The 24,476-nt window shown below is 38.4% G+C and overlaps 1 protein-coding gene across 1 annotated transcript in view; it reads left to right on the top strand.

The window, feature by feature from the left end:
• Window positions 1-24,476, top strand: part of PI4KA (phosphatidylinositol 4-kinase alpha) — a 442,522-nt gene that overhangs the window by 367,022 nt on the left and 51,024 nt on the right. Inside the window, 7 exon segments of the mRNA XM_053701959.1 lie at window positions 4,537-4,730; window positions 4,846-4,936; window positions 5,184-5,351; window positions 5,498-5,551; window positions 11,107-11,227; window positions 11,642-11,771; window positions 14,531-14,601. Coding sequence (XP_053557934.1) covers window positions 4,537-4,730; window positions 4,846-4,936; window positions 5,184-5,351; window positions 5,498-5,551; window positions 11,107-11,227; window positions 11,642-11,771; window positions 14,531-14,601 — 829 coding nt within the window.

The raw sequence follows: 24,476 nt of genomic DNA, 5'->3' as shown, positions 1-24,476 counted from the left end.
CTCTTATAAATGTGGATACCAAATTGTATTCTAAACTCTTAGCGGGCAGAATAGTTTTCTTCCTGCCTCCCCTCCTTCATATAGACCAGGATGGCTTCACCACAGGGCTTCATGGTCCAGATAATACGAGGAGGCTGTTGTCTGTCTTCTTTGACGCAACCAGGGTTGGTATTCCGATGGTGGCCCTGTCGTTGAACGCTGAAAAGGCCTTCGACAGGGTCAAATGGGAGTTTTTGTGGGAGGTTCTCAAAGCGTTTTGTTTCCCCCAAGAGATAATAATGGCCATGCAAACTCTCTATTCGCGCCACATGCCAGAGTAAGAAGCCCTGGTTTCTGTTCCCCTGAAATTAATATTTCAAATGAAACTAGACAGGGATGTCCCCTCTCGCCCCTTCTATTTTCATTGGTCATGGAACCATTTGCCCAGGCTGTCAGGAGTTCTCCACAGATAACTGGAGTCCTGTACCCCATGCATGAAGAAAAAATTGTACTATTCGCGGATGATGTCACATTGATATTGACTAACCCGGAGTCCTCGATACCAGCAGTATTTCGACTGATTGATCACTTCGCGAGATTAAGCTATTACAAGTCTAATGCTTTGAAAACGGAAGCGTATGCTCTTAATTATTAGGCTGGTCGATTAACGGATCTTCAGAGAGACTTCGATTTTCAATGGTCTAATAGCCATCTAACTCATTTGGGAATAATTCTGAGTGGTGAGCTGGACTCTGTGGTGAATATGAATTTCGACAAACTCCTTGGAGAACTGAAGTCCCTGATGTTGAAATGAAGAGATTTCATGGCTCGGCAGGGCAGCGACAGTCAAAATGTCGCTCCTCCCGAAAGTCTTATATCTGTTTAGATGTTTACCAATGTTCCTTATGGATTTCTCCATCAAATTAACAGATCATTCCTACACTATGTCTACACTATGTCTGGAAGAATAAAATCCCTAGAGTGGCATATAAAACCCTGCAAAGGCCATTCTCCAGCGGAGGTATTGCGTTCCCCAACATATATCTCTATTATGAGGCGGCAAGACTCACCCATGTCTCGGCGTGGGGTGTTCTCACTGAGAAACCGGGTTGGTACAGACTTGAGGAACAGTCTCTTCCCCCGGGACTTCACCTCAGGAATATAATCTGGGTTCCTAAGCATATGAATTTAGGTAAAGCGATCGCTAACCCTATAGTCAAACAAACCTACTTACTCTGGCACGACCTACGCCATTGTACGGGAATTTCTCCGCATCCATCTCCCATTCACAGCATTGGTGGCTTGCTCTGGAGTTTTCCAAATATTCATTTGGACTTTTGGTTATGAGAGGGAAAGCACCAGGCTTCGGATTTCTACTCCTCTGGAGCACTAATTTTGGCTTCGCGTGTGTGTGAAACTTTGGAGAGCAGACCTCAGTGGTCCCGATTTGAAAGCATGAGGGTCCTAAGTCTTATTAGATCCAGGGGTTTCCCCAGGTCAGCATTGAGAGAGAGAGAACCAAATGGGAGGAGAGATGGGTTCATGGTAAAGCTATGTCCAGACCTTTGTCCTTTCACTATGCAGCCCTTGTGAAAGACCAAACTACAGATCTTCCTTGGCAATTGAAATCGTGGTGCAGAGATCTCGAGGTGGTGAGATTTTGCTTCGGCGATTCTGCTCACGAAAAAAACTCTTCACTGTGTGACAGTTCTAGAGACATATGTAAAAGTGCTACTGAAGTGGCATAGGACACCAGCGAGATTGTCCATGATATATAAAACTAGTAGTCCCCAGTGTTGGAGAAATTGCGACCAATTGGGTTCGGATGTTCACGCATGGTGGTCGTGCATAAAGATTACACCGCTTTGGAGAGATGTTGAGATTCTCATCCAATCACTCAGCATAGATCTGTGTTTGACTCCCCAAATGGCGCTGTTTCACATTTTTCCAGGATCTATTGCCACTTCAACCAAGAAAATGCTAATCTACATTTTGGCAGCCACTAAATTGTGTATCGCCAGGGCTTGGAAACAGCCAGAGCCCCCGACCTTGAATGAAGTGTGCGATTTGATAAGACATTTTCCGTCAATGGAGAGAGATGTTGCTGGAGATACTAATACGATAGAGACATACTGGGAGACCTGGCAGGACTGGCATGCGTGTCAGTAAAACCTGTTATACAGGTTTCTTTTTCTATACAGAACTCAGTTTTTTGTTTTTTTTTGTTTTTTAAATTATTATTTTCTCCCTTCCCTTTTTGGATATGCTACCCCACCCAACTTCCCTAATATCCCTTTGTCTGTGTATCCTTTTCTTCCCCCCTTCCCCTGTTCGTGGGGTGTACTGATCGTGCGAACTTGACAAGTTCAATGAGTCGTCAGGTTTGCTCGCCCATGGATACTGTTTATAAGTAGGCCCTCCCTAATGAACATCCTGAGTTTTCGGTGTGAGTGCCCACTAGTCCTTTTGCTTACTTCCAACAACCTTATCCTAGAAATTGACTCCAGTTTTGTGATAGCTTTGGTCCCAGACATTGACCATGGACGAAACACAACTTTTACTATTTAGTCTGAGGCTGAGCAATGACAGACATTTTGACAAGTAGTGACATTCCAGATGATTTCATGTTACTTCATGTGTATAATACCCGGAAATACTAGATGACCTGGTTCTGCACTAAGATTTTGTATTTTGGTCTTTTCATTTGTAATTGGACTAGTTGTGGTCTATCTCAAGTGCTTGTAATGTTATTTTGTTATTTCTAATAAAAACTTTGGGGGGAAAAAAAAAATCTTCAATCTGTCAGTTTAACTGCTTGGAGATTAAATGGTTCATTCTTTCTGAGAGGTTTCTCTGATTCTGTGATTGAAACATTAATACAGGATTGCAAACCTGCAACCAGAAATATTTACTATAATGTGTGGATGGTATATCTTTCTTGGTGGTCTGATAGGTTTCTGTGAGAATCCCCCGTATTCTTCATGTTTTTTTCTGGAAGGCCTTGATAAGGGCTTATCAGACAGTTCTATCAAGGGCCAGATTTCTGCATTATCTGTTTTGCTTCACATGAGGTTAGCTCGTCTTCCTGATATTCAGACTTTTGTTCAGACTGTGGTTAGAATCAATCCTGTTATCAAGGCGGTTTCTTCACCATTGAGTCTTAATTTGATCGTTAGAGTCCTACAATTTTTGCCTTTTGAGCTGATGCATTCCTTCATCAAGTTGCTGTCTTGAAAGGTCCTGTTCGTGTTGGCCATTTCCTAAGCCTGGAGGGTTTCTAAATTATCGGCTATGTCTTGTGTTATGCCTTATTTGGATTTTCATCAGAATAAGGCTGAATTACGTACTGTGTTTTTGCCGAAGGTAGTTTCACTGGAAAACATTGAGGAAATCGTGGTCTCTTCTTTATCTCCAAAGCCACAGTCTTCTAAAGAAAGACTATTGCATAATCTGGATGTGGTTAGTGCATTGAAGTTTTATTTACAGGCTACAAGGGTTTTTTGTCATTCTCAAAGCTTGTTTATCTTGTACTCAAGAAAACATAAGGGTCAGAAGGCTACTTCTGTGTCTTTGTTCTTTTGATTGAGGCGTTTAATCCACAAAGCCTACTTGGAGGCAGGTCAGCAACCGCCTGCCAGAATTACGGCTCATTCTACTTGTTCTGTCACTATTCTCCGGCCTTCAAGAATGAGGCATTAATGGAACAGATATGCAAGGCTGCAACCTGGTCTTCTTTGCACTAGATTTTTATCAGTTTGATGTTTTTGCCTCGGTGCAGGCAGCTTTTGGAAGGAAGGTCCTTCAGGCAGTAGTTCCTGGTAAATAGGTGTCCATCTTTTTTGTTTTTGTCCCGACCATTTTCGTGGACTTCTCAGCTTGGGTATTAATTCCCAAGACTAAGGTCTCATGGACTCTCACAACCATTAGAAAGAAAACAAAATGTATTCTTACCTGATGATAAATTAATTTCTTTCTTGGTTGTGAGAGTCCACGAATACCCCCATTTTTGTTGGTGGCAGCAGTTTGTTTTACACCTCTTTACTTTCTTCCTATCCTTGGCTATACACACTACTGGGAGGGAAGGGGAAGTGGGAGAGATACTTAAAGCTCTGGTGGGCCAGGTGATGTAATTCCAAAGATAAAGGTCTTGTGGACTCTCACAAGTAAGAAATAATTTATTCTTACCTGATAAATTAATTTGTTTTTATCTCTAGAACAAAGGCAAATGTGAACAGATATGTTTAGCAGCATATGAGAACATTGAGGTTCAGTATACTGAGTTGTCAAATGTACTTTTTAACTGAAATAATTGCTAGAGAGAAGAGGATGAAATATAGATTTTACCTTCACCAAAGAAAACGGTCTGATTGAAGAATGAGTAGGTAGCTTTCAAATATAGGTTTAAACTTTAAACTAATTTACATCTAAATATTGAATCCACAATTATGTTAGTTTTAAATTCAGAGTTAATCCACAGAGAAAAACACTGAAGGTGATTTGACATTTTTTACTTAATTTGTATGCATTTGTTTAACAAAAATGCTTTATCAATTGCAGGCCACTGAGATTGATCGTTTGACCACATGGTACAACCCTTTGTCTGCCTCTGAGTTAGAGCTAGATCAGACTGGTGAAAACAGCGTAGCCAACTGGAGATCTAAGTACACCAGCTTGAGTGAGAAGCAATGGAAAGATAATGTCAACCTGGCCTGGAGTATTTCTCCTCACTTGGCAGTGCAACTACCCACCCGGTAAGTCCCCCACACGGGAAATCAAATCATTAGCAATAAATATATTGCATCGTAATTTGATATCTATTTTTATTCCCTATGGTATATTCAACATATTTTACTATTATACTTTCAGGTTTAAAAACACTGATGCTATTGCAGGTGAAGTAACCCGTTTGGTGAGACTGGATCCAGGAGCTGTTAGTGATATCCCAGAGGCAATCAAGGTAAAATCTCAACATAATCATACAGCGAGCAATCTCCAAGCTAGGCAGCCAGTAACCATGTAGGGGAATAACATGACAATAACTATTGGTGTTTGAGATAGAAGAGATGTGCAGATTTGATGTGTATATACAGATGCTTTATCTCTAGAAGGATGTTTATAGTATATGAAACTCTTGTTCTTTTATGTATCTTTTGCTCTGATGATGTCTCATACATTATGCCTTAAATTGTGATCTTCTCTTGCAGTACCTGGTAACTTGGCATACAATAGATGCAGATGCCCCTGAACTCAGTCATATCCTGTGCTGGGCGCCCACGGACCCACCCACTGGGTTGTCCTACTTTTCCAGCATGTACCCACCACATCCACTCACTGCTCAGTATGGAGTGAAAGTGCTACGATCGTTCCCACCAGTATGGATATTCTTAATTTTCTTAATATTTCTGTTTCATCACAATTTCTATCTTTTCTGGGGGGGGGTTCTCATTCACAGACTTCCACCTTTTCTCTTTTGCTCCCCTTACTATCTTTTAATAAATGTTCCTCTTTATTTTGCCAGGATGCTATTCTTTTCTACATTCCACAAATTGTTCAAGCTTTGAGATACGACAAGGTTAGTACAACTGCAGTGCTATTTCCACTGAAATTACCTAAAATCCTGCAATAAATGAAAGGTTCATAGAAAAAAAAAACCTCAAATTTCTCAGTTTTAGCAATTATTTCACTCCTGGACTAAGAGTGTACAAAATGATTAGATGTTACACCTTGCCATTTTAGGGCCAGATTATAAGTGGTACGAGCAATATCAGGTTTATCATGGTTGTTTGCTCTTGTTTTACAAGTTGAAAGTAAATGTGAACGTGGGAGTGCAATCGTAATTTACACTAGAATGATTACAGCGACATCAGAGCTCTGGTTTACATTTAACACTCGACAAAAATGTGTCACATTAAGCTTGATACATTGAAAAGTACAGTTAAACTCATAACAACACTATCTGATAAAAATGATTTAACATAAATATTGCACAAAAAAGTTATAAGGGCTCAAAGATATGAGGTTTCGGGTGTTAGAAAAAAAGGACTGCAAAGGGCTTTAACAACACTATCTTATCAGAGAAGCCTACCACCCAACTCAATAATAAATTAATTTCACTTACCTAACATTTCCCTCATCTAACTCTGCATTAACATATTTCTCACTCTTGCAGTCCTCACCTCCTGTTTCTCAACCTCCTACCCTTCTAGATTGTAAGTTCCCACAGGAATAGGGCCCTTAATTCCTCCTTTATGTGTTTGTAAATTTTGTCTTGTCTCTTACAAGTTTTATATCATTGTTTTATTCAAATGAATTGTATCCATGGACAGCGCTGTGGAATATGTTGGCGCTTCATAAATAAAGTATTATAATAATAATAACAACGTAGAGATACATACATATACATGTCTAAATATGTGTATATATAGATATATGTATGTGTGTGTTTTTATGTATTTATATGTGTATATATGTTTTACAGATATATATACACACATATAAATACATATTTATACACATATAGAAGTGCATTGAAGCCCTTTGCTGTCAAGTATATGACAAAATATTAAAGCATATGTATGCAATATTCATATTTAATATTTAATATACTGTGTATTTACTGTATATATTTCACATTCCAATGTTCTGCACATAGCAGAATATGTTCTATGTATTTGTAAATAGATATTTCTTTATATATCTGTATATATCTATACCAATATATAATTTTATATATATATATATATATATATTCAGTTTGTAGGTGCATGCACTCTCACCACCCATGTTCAACTGCCAGGGTGCTATAAAAATATCCAAAGATGCAATGATGAATAAGCACTCACTGGACTTTAGCCATCCGTGTAAATAAATAATTTTATTGTGACGTTTCGGGACACAAAACAGTCCCTTCCTCTGACAAACAACAATGCAAAAGTGGCGAAGATTTAAAGGTGAATAGAACCCTCCCCTAATCATTGATCCAATCAGTGCACGAGTTGTGAAAAGACAGGAGAAACAAACCCCCTGATAGGATAGTACTAAAGAGAGAAACAACCAGATAGGCTGAAGCCAAAGTGTAAAAGTGCAGCGTGAAATAAAGTGTATAGATTATAAAAGATTATAAAAGATTATCCCCTTGGGCCGCAAAGGTATCCTGACATAAAGCTTCAATTCATACTCATAAACCCAATATGCAGTTTTCTATGAGAAAGAAACAATCTCTCTCTACGAAATTCCACCAATCAAACATCAAAGTGCCACACACACCCATCTTACAGCCAATCAAATCAAGACTGACACAGGTCTGACATCTACACAGCCCTACTGTGAAAGCCGTACATAACAAAACCTACCATAACATAACAAAGGGGACTAGAGTGACTGGCGCTGTGCGAGCAATACTAAAATCTAACAGTCACAATGGAGGATGGCCAGGTCTCCTAAGTTGTCAAACCAAATATCCCTATTAAATCTTAAGTAGCGCATATTGCGCCAGCGGGCACGGACCCATACACACTCAAAAATAATTCCTCCCCTATTTAAGGGAAATTAACAGCCGTGTGGGTTCTGTTCACCCATAAATAAAACTGATCGGAACCTTATGTCCCCAGAATCAGTAAGTAAACAATGGTAAACAAGCCCACAGACCATCTGCCAATAACCGCAGGCTATTGGCAGAGGTGCCACCCAGTTGTCAAACTGAGCCAATGATGGAGCAGAATCAGGTAAGTGTAGGACTGCAACTAACGATTATTTTCATAATCGATTAATCGGCCGATTATTATTTCGATTAATCGACTAATCGGATAAAAAGAGAATCAATAATAGTTTTCTATGTTTTAAATAAAATCCACATAATGAGTGTTACAAATATAAACTTCAGACGAAAACTTTACATTAACACAACTGTTTCTTCAATTTTTAAGCAGCAGAGCACAGTTTTATAATTATACAAAACCAAACCACAAACTGTTTGAAAAGAGGTAGAACTAGAAAGAGTTAGACTATCACTGTTAGTAACATTCTGTTATTCACTCTTTCAGAAACTTTGCATTGAAATGCAAAAATCTCAACATGTCCACATGCTCCTGGCTAAGGCTGGTTTTCTGTGTGCAGCTATATTTCCTGCAGCAGAGAAAAGGCTGTTGAGGTGTATAAGTAGGGTTTTGCCAATTTCACCAAAGTGGGATATTTATCTTTGTTAGCTCTTCACCAATGCTAAGTGTTTTCTACCTTGGCAAGGGGTTTCTCAATAAAGTAACCCTTGACTTAATTCTAACATAAAAATATCTTGAATATCTATATGCAATGGTAAATAACCAGCTATAAGGTTAGGAGAAATATCTAGTCCGCTCTAAAAATAACGGATATATACTTATAAAGGTTGAATCTTGTACATATTATCACAATGTATTAAAAATATAAAAAAACAATAAAAGATCAAAAGCGCTAAAGACTGTATATCAATAACAGGACAAAGCCTTACACATTTATTTATACAGTACATATAATCAGCAATAGCAAGCATCCGTTAATAATTGTGCAAACAGATAATAGTGCACATCAATTTAAATAACTCCCATCAATTTAGGGGCTAGGTGTAAATAACAAGCTTGGCACTATATCATGAAGAGCATAGTTCCAAATCACCAGATTTAATATAAACAATAAACAATCCAAATGATAACTATTATATCTGGGTTGCACATAGACCAGGGGTAGTTGTAAACTTATACTGTCCTGAAAAAGTGAAAAGTAGACTTCTGTAGACGTCCTTTAGGCTAAGGACATAACCATAAAACACAATACCATGTGCAGGAGTTCATTGGAGTGAAGCAGCTGGTGTTGTGCACAGACCAGCTAATTGCAAACCAACTAATCGATTATGAGATTCGTTGACAACTATTTTCATTATCGATTATTATCGATTATGCCGATTAGTTGTTGCAGCTCTAGGTAAGTGCGGTCCGCCCCCATGGGCAATCCTCCACATAAGCGTGAAGATAGATTTTAGTATTGCTCGCACAGCGCCAGTCACTCTAGTCCCCTTTGTTATGTTATGGTAGTTTTTGTTATGTTCGGCTTTCACAGTAGGGCTGTGTAGATGTCAGACCTGTGTCAGTCTTGATTTGATTGGCTGTAAGATGGGTGTGTGTGGCACTTTGATGTTTGATTGGTGGAATTTCGTAGAGAGAGATTGTTTCTTTCTCATAGAAAACTGCATATTGGGTTTATGAGTATGAATTGAAGCTTTATGTCAGGATACCTTTGCGGCCCAAGGGGATAATCTTTTATAATCTTTTATAATCTATACACTTTATTTCACGCTGCACTTTTACACTTTGGCTTCAGCCTATCTGGTTGTTTCTCTCTTTAGTACTATCCTATCAGGGGGTTTGTTTCTCCTGTCTTTTCACAACTCGTGCACTGATTGGATCAATGATTAGGGGAGGGTTCTATTCACCTTTAAATCTTCGCCACTTTTGCATTGTTGTTTGTCAGAGGAAGGGACTGTTTTGTGTCCCGAAACGTCACAATAAAATTATTTATTTACACGGATGGCTAAAGTCCAGGCTAAAGTCCAGTGAGTGCTTATTCATCATTGCATCTTTATATATATATATATATATATATATATATATATACAGGTAGCCCTCAGTTTACACCGGGGTTAGGTTCCAGAAGGAATGGTTGTAAATTGAAACCCAGTTTATAATGTAAGTCAATGGGAAGTGAGGGAGATAGGTTCCAGGCCCCTCTCAAAATTGTCATAAGTAACACTTAATACATTATTTTTAAAGCTTTGAAATGAAGACTTTAAATGCTAGACAGCATTATAAGCCTAATAAAATAATCACACAACACAAAATATATAATTAAACTAAGTTAAATGAACAAAAACATTTGCTAAACCGCATTATAAACCTAATAAAATAATCACACAACACAGACTTCACTTGCATTTTTCTGCAAACAGTTTTTTCTATGCATTCCAATCTGGACTGAGTTATAGACGGGAAGATCTTGTTCCTTTGAAATCTGCTCGATAGCTCAGGTCTGGTTAAACTGATTCATTTCAGCTTGCTTGGCTTTGCTGCAACACAAGCTCCACCTACTGGTTATTTTAATAAATGCACTGCTTCTCAATGCTTTTCAATAGCAGTCAGATGACTGGAAAAACAGGTTGTTATTCTGAAACGGTGTAAATTGAACCGTTGTAAAACGAGGGCCACCTGTACAGTATATACACACACACATATATATATATATATATACACACACACATACACACAGAGAGAGAGAGAACGTCTGGCAATCTCTTGCAAGTACAAATTAGTTACCGCATCTGTCGGGGGGGGTTCCAGTTTGTGTGACTGAAAGCATGCATTGTTTGGCTGTGGATAGGGACCCAGGAGAGAAGAGACTTTGATGTGGTTCCTGGGCTTGACCCTTTTGTCCAGATGCGGTAACTAACTCTTCCATTTTTGCTTTCAATCTTAGCTGTATACTTGCAAGAGAGTGCCAGACTTTCTCTGTGTGTGGTTGATTTATTAGTTTAGTAATTTTCCCTATAGGCTTTGCACCCATTTCCGTGTCTAATTGTGTATATATATATATATATTTGTACAGATATATATGTTACCAAAAAAACATCAGATAAAATGTAGAAATGTGTATTTATGAATAAATAGAACATATTCTGCTATGTGATGAACATTGGAATGGGAAATATTCATATTTTCATGTCGGGTTAGGGCACTTGAGAAAATGCGATTAGGTTTGTGCTCAAGTAGGTTTTTTTTCCACTTTTCTTGCTCTATTGACTTCTAAGGGTGAATATGTTAACGCAGTCGCAATATTCTTACTTAGGCTTTTTGTGCACATCAGGTTAGTACTTGTGCAAAAACTTTTTACTTTCAACTTGTAATACCGATCCACTCGTAATCTAGCCCTAAGTGGGTACTTGATAAAACAAATGCATTACTTTGGCTATTAGGTGCTTAGCTCTGATCTATCAGTGAAATAAGTACAAATGCCCGGTTAACCTATCCTTTTTTTCTACAGTTTATAGTTGACTCCCTGTGCTTATATAGACTGTGACCAATAACATGATTATGTTTTACACAGATGGGTTATGTTCGAGAATATATACTTTGGGCAGCTTCAAAATCTCAACTTCTTGCGCATCAGTTTATCTGGAATATGAAGACAAATATTTTTCTTGATGAGGAAGCTCACCAAAAGGACCGTGAGTTAATCACAGAGATTCACTGCTATAGGGCCCATATTTTCAATAGGGATAGCCTCAGCATGAATAAGACTGACTCTTGAGGTAGCTACTGTGTCTATCCCTTGTGTAGGCTTTACCAAAGAATTAGCAGTGATCTTCATTTCAGCATGTATGAAAACTCTGCTTCTAGATCCTGAAGTATCTCCACTTTGTTCCCATGGATGAAATTGCACACTTTTGGTTGTATTTCATTGTTGGCATTGAATAAAGGAAACTTTCTTGAAAAGAGTATAATATCCAGTACTAAATAAAAAAGGAATCATTTCCACATATAAATGCTTCTTTAAATATGAACACTTCTTAAAAAGGAGGGATATATTTTGTAGTGAACTATCAATTATTTAGTTTGACTTTGGCTTTCCATCCTTTCAGCTGATATTGGGGACTTGCTGGAGCAGTTGATGGAGGAAATCACTGGATCCCTTTCAGGACCAGCCAAGGATTTCTACCAGCGCGAGTTTGACTTCTTTAACAAAATCACTAATGTTTCTGCCATCATTAAGTAAGTTGATAATTACCAATATTCTTTCAGGTTTCCAGTATGTAATGAATGTTAGCTATAATATAAATATATATATATATATATATATATATATATATAAAGCATATTAATGTGTCCATGCAGAAGACTGCAGACCTAAAAATCTTTCTGCATCATTTTACTGCACAATAAATACTACTGCTGTAAAATATTCTGGTTTACCCAAGCCTTGCATAATTTAAACCCCAAATTTTTCATTCATGATTCAGATATAGAATACGATTTTAAACAACATTCCAATTTACTTGCATTATCTAATTTGCTGCAATCTTTAGATATCCTTTGTTAAAGAAATAGCAATGCACATTGGTGAGCCAATCACATGAGGCATCTATGTGCAGCCACCAATCAGAAGCTACTGAGCCTATCTATATATGCTTTTCAGGAAAGAATAGCAAGAGAATTAAGCAAATTAGATAATAGAAGTAAATTAGAAAGTTGTTTAAAATGGTATTCTCTATCTGAATAATGAAAGAAAAAAATTTGGTTTAATGTCCCTTTAAGTTTAACTGCTGCTTGTTCATGCTCCGGATTATAAATATGTTGAGTAAAAAAAAAAAGTACTGTGAGTTTATTGAAATTGAATAAATCATTATAAAGCACGCCCGCACATCTTTCTACAGAAAACCTCAGCAAACAATGATTACATGGTGTTTCAAACACAGAATTCCTTACATCACTTCAGTGCTACTGTAGGCAGATAAATGTCCTGATGATACAAAGTTGTGTAAGGGGATTAGGTCAGTGCAGGATGTAATTGTGCTGCAAGGGGATTTACAAAAATTGGAAGAATGGGCTAGTTAATGGCAAATGAGATTTAATATTGTTAAATGTAAGGTTCTACATTTTGGAAGTAAAAATATTACACTAACTATTGTTTAAATGGGACTAGACCTAGCAAAAGGTGGAAATTGATTTAGCTGTACTCATAGACAAGCTAAGATTGAGTGCACAATGTAATGCAGTGGCTTCTATGGCTAATAAGATACTAGCATGTATTTAAAAAGGCATAGATGCAAGGGAGGAAAACATAATTATATCACTATATAACTCCCTGGTAAAATCTAACCTTAAAGGGACACTGAACCCAACTTTTTTCTTTTGTGATTCAGATAGAGCATGCAATTTTAAGCAACTTTCTAATTTACTCCTATTATTAATTTTTTCATTCTCTTGCTATCTTTATTTGAAAAAGAAGGCATCTAAGCTTTTTTTTTTGGTTCAGACTCTAGACAGCACTCTTTTTATTGGTGGATACATTTATCCACCAATCGGCAAGAACAACCCAGGTTGTTCACCAAAAATGGGCCGGCATCTAAACTTACATTCTTGCATTTCAAATAAAGATACCAAGAGAATGAAGAAAATTTGATAATATGAGTAAATTAGAAAGTTGCTTAAAATGTAATGCTCTATCTGAATCACGAAAGAAAAAATTTGGGCTCAGTGTCCCTTTAAGCATGGAGTGCAGTTCTGGGGAACAATTTAAAAATGGTCATTCCAGATAAAAAAAAAAGTTACTTGAGAGGTGATATGATTACTTTATGCAAAATATAATCAAGGTCCATATACAGGGTTGACAGAACTCTGTTTATACCAAGGCAATTGTTTGTGAAAAGTGGTCACACTCTAAGGCTAGAGGAAAGGAATTTTAATGTCCAGCATCATAAGCATTTTTTTTACGGTAAGAGCAATCAAATTGTGGAACTCCTTGTCTAAGGAAGTAGTGAATGCGCCAATACCTTAGATAAATTTAAAAATGGCTTGGATATATTTCTGGCTAAAAACAGAATTCAGGGATAAGATTGTTTGTGTTAAGTGAGTTGGCTCTCTAATTATATAAAAGTAAGTACAATTGGCATCTTCTTTATTGTAAATCAAGTAGGTTCTTTAAAGTTTGCACTCGATAGACTTCTGTCTTCTTTCAACCCAATCTGCTATGTTACTATATTACTATGACTATAATGGTCCTTTAACCTAAAAATGATAGTACTTTTAGTTATTAAATGTAAGCTTTCAGTCGCTTCTTAAGGTATAGTTCTTTAAAGAAACAAAAATCATAAATATATCACTAATAATTCAGATAGCTCTCAATTGAGACAAATCTTTTACATGTGTATGATTTGGTGAGCTTTTTTACTTCTGCAGTAAAATAAATAACATAGGTAGTGCAGAGATTTTTCCTTCTGGAGGTTTCTCAAGTCCGGAGTCTTTAGTATGTAAAGATCTATTATATCTTCTGCGTAACAATTAAGATAATCTAGCAAATAACAGCTCTAAAATTGTTTTTTGTGGGCATTATTTCATAACTTAAGGCTTGCAATAGAGTAAATCAGGACTTTCATACACTTATGTAACAAATTGGTATTTGTGCATCTAATTTTGGAAGATATTTTATAGTCTTGGGGCCTGACGATTTTCTTAAATGTCTTTCGTGGTCCTATATTAGAGTCTTTGTGTATTTATTTGTAAAATATTACCAGAAGAAGGAAGCAAAATGTTCTGACACTTGTATTGTTTTCTTAGTTATCCACTAAATGTATTTGTTTTAAATTTAATTTCATTAGTTATATTTTTTATTTTATTTTTTACAAAAAATGCTATCAATATGCTAGTCACTAAATTACTGTTGTCCTTATTTGTTGGTTGGACTTAATAATTGGTCAGTAGCTGAACATAAGAAAATCATTACCCTCAATTATAATGTCTGTTTTACCCAGGCCGTATCCTAAAGGTGAGGAACGGAAGAAAGCCTGTCTGAATGCCCTGTCTGAGGTGAAAGTGCAGCCAGGTAAACCTCAAATACTGTACATGTCCCCTAAAAAGGATTATTTTGATTTGGCCTATGCTTACGAGATGATGTGAATACAGGGGATGCACAGCTCCAGCATACAATTTTAAGAAACTTTACAATATAAATAGTATTAGAAAATGCACTTTTTACATTGTTCAAATGGCAATAGACTGTATATAGGCACTGACTGGTGTGTGTATGCTTCATGCATCCACTTAATGGATGGGCTAGTTGAGTGTACACTATGTCCACACCAATCAGATGCTATCTAGATTCTAAGACTGGAGCTGAGATCACAATTTAGTATCCATCCTGGCACTAAAAGAAAGGCTAAAGCTGCTGTTGTCTAACAACATTTTGATTGCAAAGTTTGTTCAAATGAAATGCTGGGATTAAACAGTTTTTAATATTCATAATGTTCGTAGTTTGTTAGTCATGTTTATGGGCTTTAAATTAAAGATAATCCCTTTGATTGAGAAATAAAAGACTATAGCTATAAGAGAAGAGCACTTAACTTACTTATGTTCAGTTCCCATTGAATGATGTTTAGGACATATATTGATATGTTTTAAACATCAAAAACATGTCAGGTAATATTGACTATTGTTGAATATTTCATTAGCCAAATTATAAAGGAAATTTTGGCCATGTGTTGTAGCCAACGAATTATGCACATCTTCAGCACTTTTATATCTTATATTATGTATCTTTCCTCACATATATTAAGTATCTTTCCTTCAAGGGCTGTTCTCCACCATATAGCTTATAGTTGCTAGACATGCATTTGTTTCTTTTGGGTAGCAATGAATGACGAATATGTCGCCTTTTAGGAGCATTCAGCTCTATTTGGAGCCGGATATCTTCATGTGAAAGTGCAACACACAAAGATCTGGGAAAATCCAGACCTTTGGGTGTTGCACTTTCACGCAAATATATCCGGGTCCAGATAGAGCCAAATGCTGCTGGCAGCCGACATATTCGGCATTTGTTGCTACCTGAAAGCAATGACTGCACATGTCTCATAGCTGCCTCCTCCTAGCTTCATCTCTAGTGTCTGCTTGAAGGTAGCAATGATATTTGGAATTCCTAGCAAAAAGATTATTTTATTTTTAAATTGTATTTATTTTCCTTCTTAATACAGGGAGAGTCCACAGCTGCATTCATTACTTGTGGGAATACTGAACCTGGCCACCAGGAGGAGGCAAAGACACCCCAGCCAAAGGCTTAAATACCTCCCCCACTTCCCTCATCCCCCAGTCATTCTTTGCCTTTCGTCACAGGAGGTTGGCAGAGAAGTGTCAGAAGTTTTTGTAGTAGTACCTTAGGAAGGGTATCTACCCTTCGAGATGGGACTGGAGTTTTAAATAGTCTTGTCAGCCTCTCAGTGAGAGCATTGATTAAAGTTAGAGTCTGGAGATGCAGGGAGAGTCTTTCTGCAAAACCATCCATATTAACAGCTCCTAAGCAATCAGCGTTGACAAGTTTTGCTGCCTGCTTTTCTTCACTCAAGTCCATGTCAGAAGTGCTGCTACAATCTGTCAAACTTGAAGGATCTTATTTCTTTTCCACGGCATAGATTCCGGTAAGGTTGTTTCATTTTTTAGTCATATGTTAACGATAGAAGACAGGATCACAGTGTGACTCCTTTTATCTGTATGGAATCAAGGGTTAATATCCCCTGAGGGGGATTATTAAACAGTGGGGTTGTTCTGTTTTTTTGCACATTCCTTCTTGGCTATCACTTTTTGTGCACTTGCCTATTTTCTTTTATATTTGGGTCGGATAATTTTTTGTTTAATAGCTCTTAGTTGTTGTAGAAGCTCTTTTTAGGAAGACGTTTCGTCATATGGGATGTTAGAAGCTGATGACTTCGGTTGTCAATATTTCTGGAGGCTTCCTATGGAAGCATCTCGATTCAGTTCGAGGTGATGCTTCCCTTGAAAATTTTCGAGTCAGATTTACGATTGTTCGCGTTCTTCTAGCAGAAGCTAGAATGTTGGCACTGACAGATATGTCGGTTAAGTTTACTCTTTCCTTCTTCCCGAGAAAAGGAGTTGGTTCTGGCTATTCCGGCCCAGACTGAGCAGGTCCATCTAGCCTCGATGACAGAAAGGACCTGTTTTAGGTTCTATCTTGTTATGGACGTTTGATTCTGGATCATATCGGTTCCAGGGGTCCTAGAGACTTGGAGCTAGGCTACACGTCATGCATTTCTGGGCAGTTTTTCTTCTTTTGTCTTGTTTTTCGGGAGAGAGAGAAGTTTTTTCAGGTGTCTTTTTGGAATACCTTTGCAGTGTGAGAATATTTTCATTACACTGTTTGTTTCAGGGTCCAGTAGAGGGAGGGGTTTCCTGTCCTATTTGGATTCCAGGGTACTCAAGCAGAGCTTGATTTGTTTCCTCCTTTTTGGGGAGAATATAAGTTCTCTCTTCCAAGTTTGGTTCGGAAGCACTGCAGATTCACTGTTGAGAAGGATATCTTTCCTTTTTTCTCCCTATGGGGGTATTATCCGGTTCCTTTAGACCGTCTCTCCCAGTAATCTCATTTCTGATCCTAAGTTTTCTGTTTGGGATCTGGGGTTTATTGGACAGTGACCTGATTACAGTAACAGATAGTTTCTGTGACTTGACGATGCTGGTTGATTTACTGTAGTATTGTCTGATAGAAGACTTCTATGGACTTTTTCTGTCTTCTTCGATCCTCAGAGATGGATCTAGGCCAGAGTTTTCTCTGGTGAAGGCACCAGGTTGGATCCTGGATATTAATTTAGCCTTCCTAGCCAGGTAGACTTTACCTTACGGTTAGCCCCTTCAGGTCGTGCCTTTTAGACCTGCTTCAGTCCATCGCTAGCTCGTTGTTGAGGGGGGGTGATGTCTTGTCTTGGGGTCCTTTTTGTACTTCATCCCTTTTGCCAGGCCTCATCCCATCCGAGGTTAGGTGTAGGCTGAGGCAGTGCAGTGGAGATGTTTCGAATCTGACTTTGCAGATATTCATGGACTACTGGTTGAGAGAATAGTTCTCTCATGTCTTTGTCAAGACCTCCCTATCCTGTGGGACATTTTTCTTATCTCCAGGGGCAGTTTAGACTATGTTGCAGCCCGTTAAGTTGGTGAGGGCATGCCTGAAGGGGCCAGGATCTCCAGAGGTTTTCCTCTCATTGATATGTTGGATCATCAGGCAAATCCTTTCTGCTCTAAGGGTCTAGTCTACTGGGTTCGTCCCAGTTTAGGGATCTAGTCGGTCTTACTTTTGCTGGCTTGGATCTCCTCCTGAGATCGAGAGTCTCCCTAGCGTTAGGGGGTAGCATTTAGAGTTGGGTGGTGGGCAGAGGCCCACTGTGGCTCGCCGTCAGCAACCCTCTTTGGGACGGATTTTATCTAGAGAATCTTTCTGTTATCTGATTTGCAACTGGAAGGGGATCCCGAAGGAAGGAGAATCTTTGGACATCCGTCTTTATTCCATTCTACCCATAATGGGTTGTGTTTCAGGATCTTCAGGAGGAGCTAATACATACATTAGCAGTGCCTTGTAGGTTCATTACTTTTTTTCCCTTTTTCTTCTATTGAGGCCGCATAAATTGTGGTTCACGATTTTGTGGTTTGGCCTCAATGAAGTTTGTCCTTGTTGCAGTGATCTGCTGGAACAGGGTCTCTTTTTACTTCATCGAATCTTTGTTCTGCGACGGGTTGAGAGATGTCTCTTAGTCTTAACTGACAATTTTTCTGAGAGTTATGGTCCTCTCTTTGATGCGCGTAGCTGGTCCCTTGTCATCTATCTCAGTTGTGGAGGACTCCTTTGGCTGGGAAGTACGTGGTTTGTCCTTGCAGTCTTTGTTCCTTCAGGATGATCTGGAGAAGGGCCTCTTAGATATCTTCCTTGTTGGGACAGTGTTGGCCCTGTCTGATTTTTTTTTTTTTGTCCGGCTCCAGAGGCTCATTGAGTTTCTGGACGTACAGTTTTTTTATTAGAATTTTGACTGTGGTCAGGCAGGTGTGTAGTTCGGATGCTCCTTCCTGGGGTTTGAACTTTACTCTTTTATAGTCTTGCATCGGGCTACCTTTGTCCCTATGCATGATGTTGTCTCTAGGTTGTTATCTTAGAGTCCTTCTACGTCTTTCTTACTTCTGCAAGGTCTTGCTTTGCGTCCCTCCTTTTTGGATGTTTCACGATAGTAGGCTGTTCTGCGGATTTAATTAGGATTTTTCCTAAGGCTGTGTCATATCGCGTTTTCAGCTGAAGTTTTGGGTACATTGTTATCTCCTATTCCTTCTTTGCAAAGGAAAGTTTTCTACTTTATATGGAGTAGTGCCTTAAGGGTCTATCCTCAGGCTATATAAGAATAGACACTTATCTCTGTTTATCATCTATCTGAGAAGCATAAGGGTCAGAGGGCTTTTAGTCTTCCTTATCTTTTTAATTGAGGAGTATCTTCCACTTGGGTCATGACTCAGCGGAACACTAGCCTCCTCTGAGGTTTACGGCTCAGTCTTTTCAAGCAGTGGCGTGCTCTTGGGCCTCTAAGATGGGGCCTCTAGAGTTCTTTCCGGTGGGCAGACTATTTGGCCTTCCTTACATTCCTAGCGTTTTTTGCTTCGGTGAGGCAGCCTTTGGGAGAAAGGGTTTGCAGGCTGTGGTGCCCTCAGATGGGGGCCGCCTCTCTTTTTGCCCTCCCTTTAGCATTCAATGTCCTCTGTAGCTTGGGTATAATTTTCCCACAAGTAATGAATGCAGCTGTGGACTCTCCCTGTATTCCCTCGGGAGAATGACTGGGGGATGAGGGAAGTGGGAGAGGTATTTAAGCCTTTGGCTGGGGTGTCTTTGCCTCCTCCTGGTGGCCAGATTCAGTATTCCCACAAGTAATGAATGCATCTGTGGACTCTCCCTGTATATAAGGAGAATAAATTATCTGGTAAGCATAATTTTATGTTTTTCAATGAAAAACAAAGATAATTATGGATTTAAGAGACCACTGGTATAATTCACTAGTTTTGCAATGTCCAGATACACATTTCTACTAGAAGGAAGCATGTAAAAGCAGACTGGCCTATTAATATTCTTTTATCTAACACTCTTGTAATGATAATGTATTCTTGTAAGTACATAGTATGTGGTGCACATAGGCTGATGGTCCAGTCTTTCTCCTGCCTTTTGTAGATCAAGTTTTTGTTCTTTGTTTTTCTGTTTTGTGGTTATAAGTCAGCATTTTCTTCTATATATCCAATATTGTAATAAAGCTCCCTGGAATGCAGAATTTTGCAGGGTAGAGAATATGTAACAGGGACCACCTGACACCTGGATATTTTTTTGTTTGTTTTTTCTTTAATTAAGATGAAAGAAATTAAATTGTGTGTTGATTTTTTTTCTTTTCGTTCTATAATCTGCAGTAAATATGTGAAACCGCCTATAGCAATCAAATACAACTCAAATTCAAATAATTTATAGGCAAAGACACACCTATTCTATAATCTAGATGCTTTATAGTAAGATCAAAACTTATAAACCCTTTCTATGCAAGTCTCACCATACATTTCTTCCATCAATCTATTGTTTTTATTTTAATAAATCAACATTTATTACAAAACCTAAATAATATTGTTTCAGAGAATTCCAGAAATTATAAACTACAATTCAGCCTTTAGAACCGATCTCCTTTAAGTAAGTCCACAGAGAATTAGAACATTCTTCTACTTAGTAGTTAAATGTATCTATGACTTCTTTGCTTTTTTCTTGCCTTTTCCAGGACACACTAACAATGAAAGTTCTCTACAGGAAAACTAGTATATATATATATATATATATATATATATATATATATATATATATATATATATATATATATATATATATATATATATTTTCACTTTTCTTCCCCTAACGGATCAGACACACTCTATAAGGAATAACTTTTATTTAGAATATCTTTAATTTCCCAGGAAACATACATGCAGCCTTTATATCTTTGTCTTTAAAACTTAGGGGAAGGTCAATAGCCCATGTGCAAACAGTACTATTTCACTGGGACTTACTTGGAGCAGAATTTTTTTCAGCCTAAAACTTTGTTACTAGCTAACTGTTCCAGATGAAAACACACTTTCAACCTTTATAGGCTTCATTAACCGGCCCTTCTTTGTCAGGTACCATAAAATTACCATTCTACTTTACTCAGATCTACAACTGTGTCTCTTCTAATATGTGCCTTATATACACAACAACTCTGCACTGAAACTTTAAAGAACAGAATTTATTCAGCCTAGGACCTATACTGCAGATCTGTAGAACAAAAGCCAGTATGTAAAACAAATTTTCTTACTCTTTCCTCTCATGCACAGTTCAATAAGTACAATCGGCACTACTCCACTTCACTTCAATATATAATTCGTGACATACCATCCCAATCTTGTATCTCCACAAATGCAGCATGTTCTGTCCTCCAAGTTACTCACGGTTCCCCAATCTCTATTGGGCATTCTGCCATCTTGTTTCCAGATGGTGGGGCTTACTTTGCTCTCCCCCTATAAGCTACAGTTAGCCTCCACATTGATGCCTGCCAATGCAAGCCCCAGGCCTCTGCAAACTATTTCACATGTGGGACTTACCCTCCAGTCTACTAGGAGGAGGCAAAAACACCCCAACACATCAGAGCCATAATACCTATCACTTACCTTGAATTTTTTTTTTTCTCTCCATGAAGGAGTAAGGTGAATTCCGTAGAGCTGATCTACATGTCATTGGAATGGGTTCCTCTAAGTGCCTATGCAAGACAGAGAAGTAGACAAGTCTTTTTAAACCAGGCATTAAAAATATTTCTCTTGTTAGGTGTATCCAGTCCACGGATCATCCATTACTTGTGGGATATTCTCCTTCCCAACAGGAAGTTGCAAGAGGATCACCCACAGCAGAGCTGCTATATAGCTCCTCCCCTAACTGCCATATCCAGTCATTCTCTTGCAAGCTCTCAACATAGCTGGAGGTAGTTAGAGGAAAGTGGTAAAATATAGTTAGTTTTTTCTTCAATCAAAAGTTTATTGATTTTAAATGGTACCGGAGTGTACTATTTTAGCTCAGGCAGCATTTAGAAGAAGAATCTGCCTGCGTTTTTCTATGATCTTAGCAGAAGTAACTAAGATCCACTGCTATTCTCACATGTCTGAGGAGTGAGGTAACTTCAGAGGGAGAATGGCGTGCAGGGTATCCTGCAATAAGGTATGTGCAGTTAAGTTTTTCTAGGGATGGAATTTGCTAGAAAATGCTGCTGATACCGGATTAATGTAAGTTAAAGCCTAAATACAGTGATTTAATAGCGACTAGTATCAGGCTTGCTATCAGAGGTATATACTCTGATTAATGTGCAATATAAAACGTTTGCTGGCATGTTTAATCGTTTTTATATATGCTTTGGTGATAAAACTTATTGGGGCCTAGTTTTTTCCACATGGCTGGCTTTATTTTTGCCTAGAAACAGTTTCCTGAGGCTTTCCACTGTTATAGTATAAAAGTTACAGTTGGTGCAGTTAAAATTACAAACTGTGACATTCAGCTTCCCTCAGCAGTCCCCTGCATGCTATAGGACATCTCTGAAGGGCTCAAAAGGCTTCAAAAGTAGGAGCTGTGGCAGTTGTTATGACTGTTTAAAAAACATATTTTTCGTTTTGTTAATCTGTTTTTTGTATTAAGGGGTTAATCATCCATTTGCAAGTGGGTGCAATGCTCTGCTAACTTGTTACATACACTGTAAAAATTTCGTTAGTTTAACTGCCTTTTTTCACTGTTATTTCAAATTTTGGCAAAATTTGTTTCTCTTAAAGGCACAGTAACGTTTTTTTTTATATTGCTTGTTAACTTGATTTAATGTGTTTTCCAAGCTTGCTAGTCTCATTGCTAGTCTGTATAAACATGTCTGACATAGAGGAAACTCCTTGTTCATTATGTTTAAAAGCCATGGTGGAACCCCATAGGAGAATGTGTACTAAATGTATTGATTTCACTTTAAACAATAAAGATCAGCTGTTATCTTTAAAAGAATTATCACCAGAGGATTCTGACGAGGGGGAAGTTATGCCGACTAACTCTCCCCACGTGTCGGACCCTTTAACTCACGCTCAAGGGACTCACGCTAAAATGGCGCCAAGTACATCAAAGACGCCCATAGCGATTACTTTGCAGGACATGGCGGCAATCATGGATAATACCCTGTCAGCGGTATTAGCCAGACTGCCTGAATTCAGAGGAAAGTGCGATAGCTCTGGGTTTAGACGTAATACAGAGCGCGCAGATGTTTTAAGGCCCATGTCTGATACTGCGTCACAATATGCAGAAGCTGAGGAAGAGCTTCAGTCTGTGGGTGACGTCTCTGACTCGGGGAAACCTGATTCAGATATGTCTACTTTTAAATTTAAGCTTGAGAACCTCCGGGTGTTGCTTGGAAAGGTTTTTTTTTTTTTTTTTTTTTAATCAAGCTTTATTAGAGTTATTCCGAAACATTTCAAAAACAGAGTTCCATTTATACAGAGTGATTGTATTTGTGTACATAAAGGATATAGATGAGGTTTCATGTTTTCTTATAATGCTGATAAAACGAACTCTTGGAAGCAAAGCTTTGCTTTTTAACATAAAGTATTTTTGACAAACAGTTATATGAACCTTTATAAACAGAAGATTCAAATTAAAAGTGACCCGTACACACCGGGTGAAAGGAGTAGGAAAAACGTGTTTTCTAGGAGGGAGAGGGTATTTAAGGGGGGAGACCAGGGGTATAGGGGGAAAGAATGAAAAAAAAAAAAAAAAAGTTTACCTAATTATGTAGAAGTTATATTTATGCCTAGGGGTCGGTGGTTATATGGTCTGCTGAAGGGGGGGGTTCCAGATGGACATGATTGTATCGTATGTGACCATCTGGTTGCTCTTAATATAGTGCAACTTTTCTAGAGATAGTAGTTCATCTACAGCAGATCTCCACTCTGAAAGGGTAGGCGCCTCCCTCGACTTCCAAAGTCTGGGAATAAGCCTCTTTGCTCCTGTAAGCATGATCAAGAGAAGGGCACGTTTCTGTCTATCCTTGGCCTCAGGAAGATGCAGGAATAGGATAGTTTCAGGTGTAACAGGGATCTGTATGTTTAGTTTGTCTGACATTTCTCCAAGGACAGTCGTCCAATAGTTCAAGAGTTTAGGGCAATCCCACCAAATGTGAATGAGAGTGCCTATTTCTCCGCATCCCCTCCAACATGTGGCAGAAGCCGTTGGGAAGAATCGGTGTAATCTAGAGGGTGTGTAATACCATCTGGTAAGTAATTTGAGTTGTATTTCTTGAACCGTTGCTGATACAGAGGAACGCTTAGTCAATCGGAAGGCTTTGAGCCATTCCTCCTCCGCTATCGCATTATTGAGGTCCCTGTTCCATGCCCTGGTGTATGTCGGTAGGTCTATGTCAGGTGGTATGAGTAGCAGTTTGTATATTTTGGAAATTAGTCTCCTTTGAGGGGTGAGACCCACGCATAGGGTTTCAAATGGGGTAAGTTCTCTAATAAAGTCACATTTGTTTGTGTGATGCGTTAGGAAATGGGATAGTTGGTGGTATCTCAGCCAAGAAGAGAAAATGTCCCCAAATTGTTCTACCATCTCCTGTTGTGGACGCAATCTACCCCCGATAAGTGCAGAGTGCCCAGCCTCAAACTGTAAGAGCTACCTGTTCGTTTGTACATTTCATAATAAGGTAGTGCAGGGTTCTCTAGGATTGGGATCAATGGTGAGGTGATTTTAGAGATATGCGTACTGGTGGAGATTGTTCTGTCCCACTCCGAAAGAGTTTCAGTTATTAAATGGTATTTGTGCAGTATTTTGGGGCGTTTAGTAGAAGGGATCCAGGCCAGGGAGGC

This window comes from Bombina bombina, chromosome 2 (genome assembly GCF_027579735.1).
Source record: "Bombina bombina isolate aBomBom1 chromosome 2, aBomBom1.pri, whole genome shotgun sequence".
In the NCBI taxonomy this organism is placed as follows: domain Eukaryota; kingdom Metazoa; phylum Chordata; class Amphibia; order Anura; family Bombinatoridae; genus Bombina; species Bombina bombina.
Note: the sequence above shows the minus strand (reverse complement) of the source record. Positions and strands in the feature narration are given on the sequence as shown.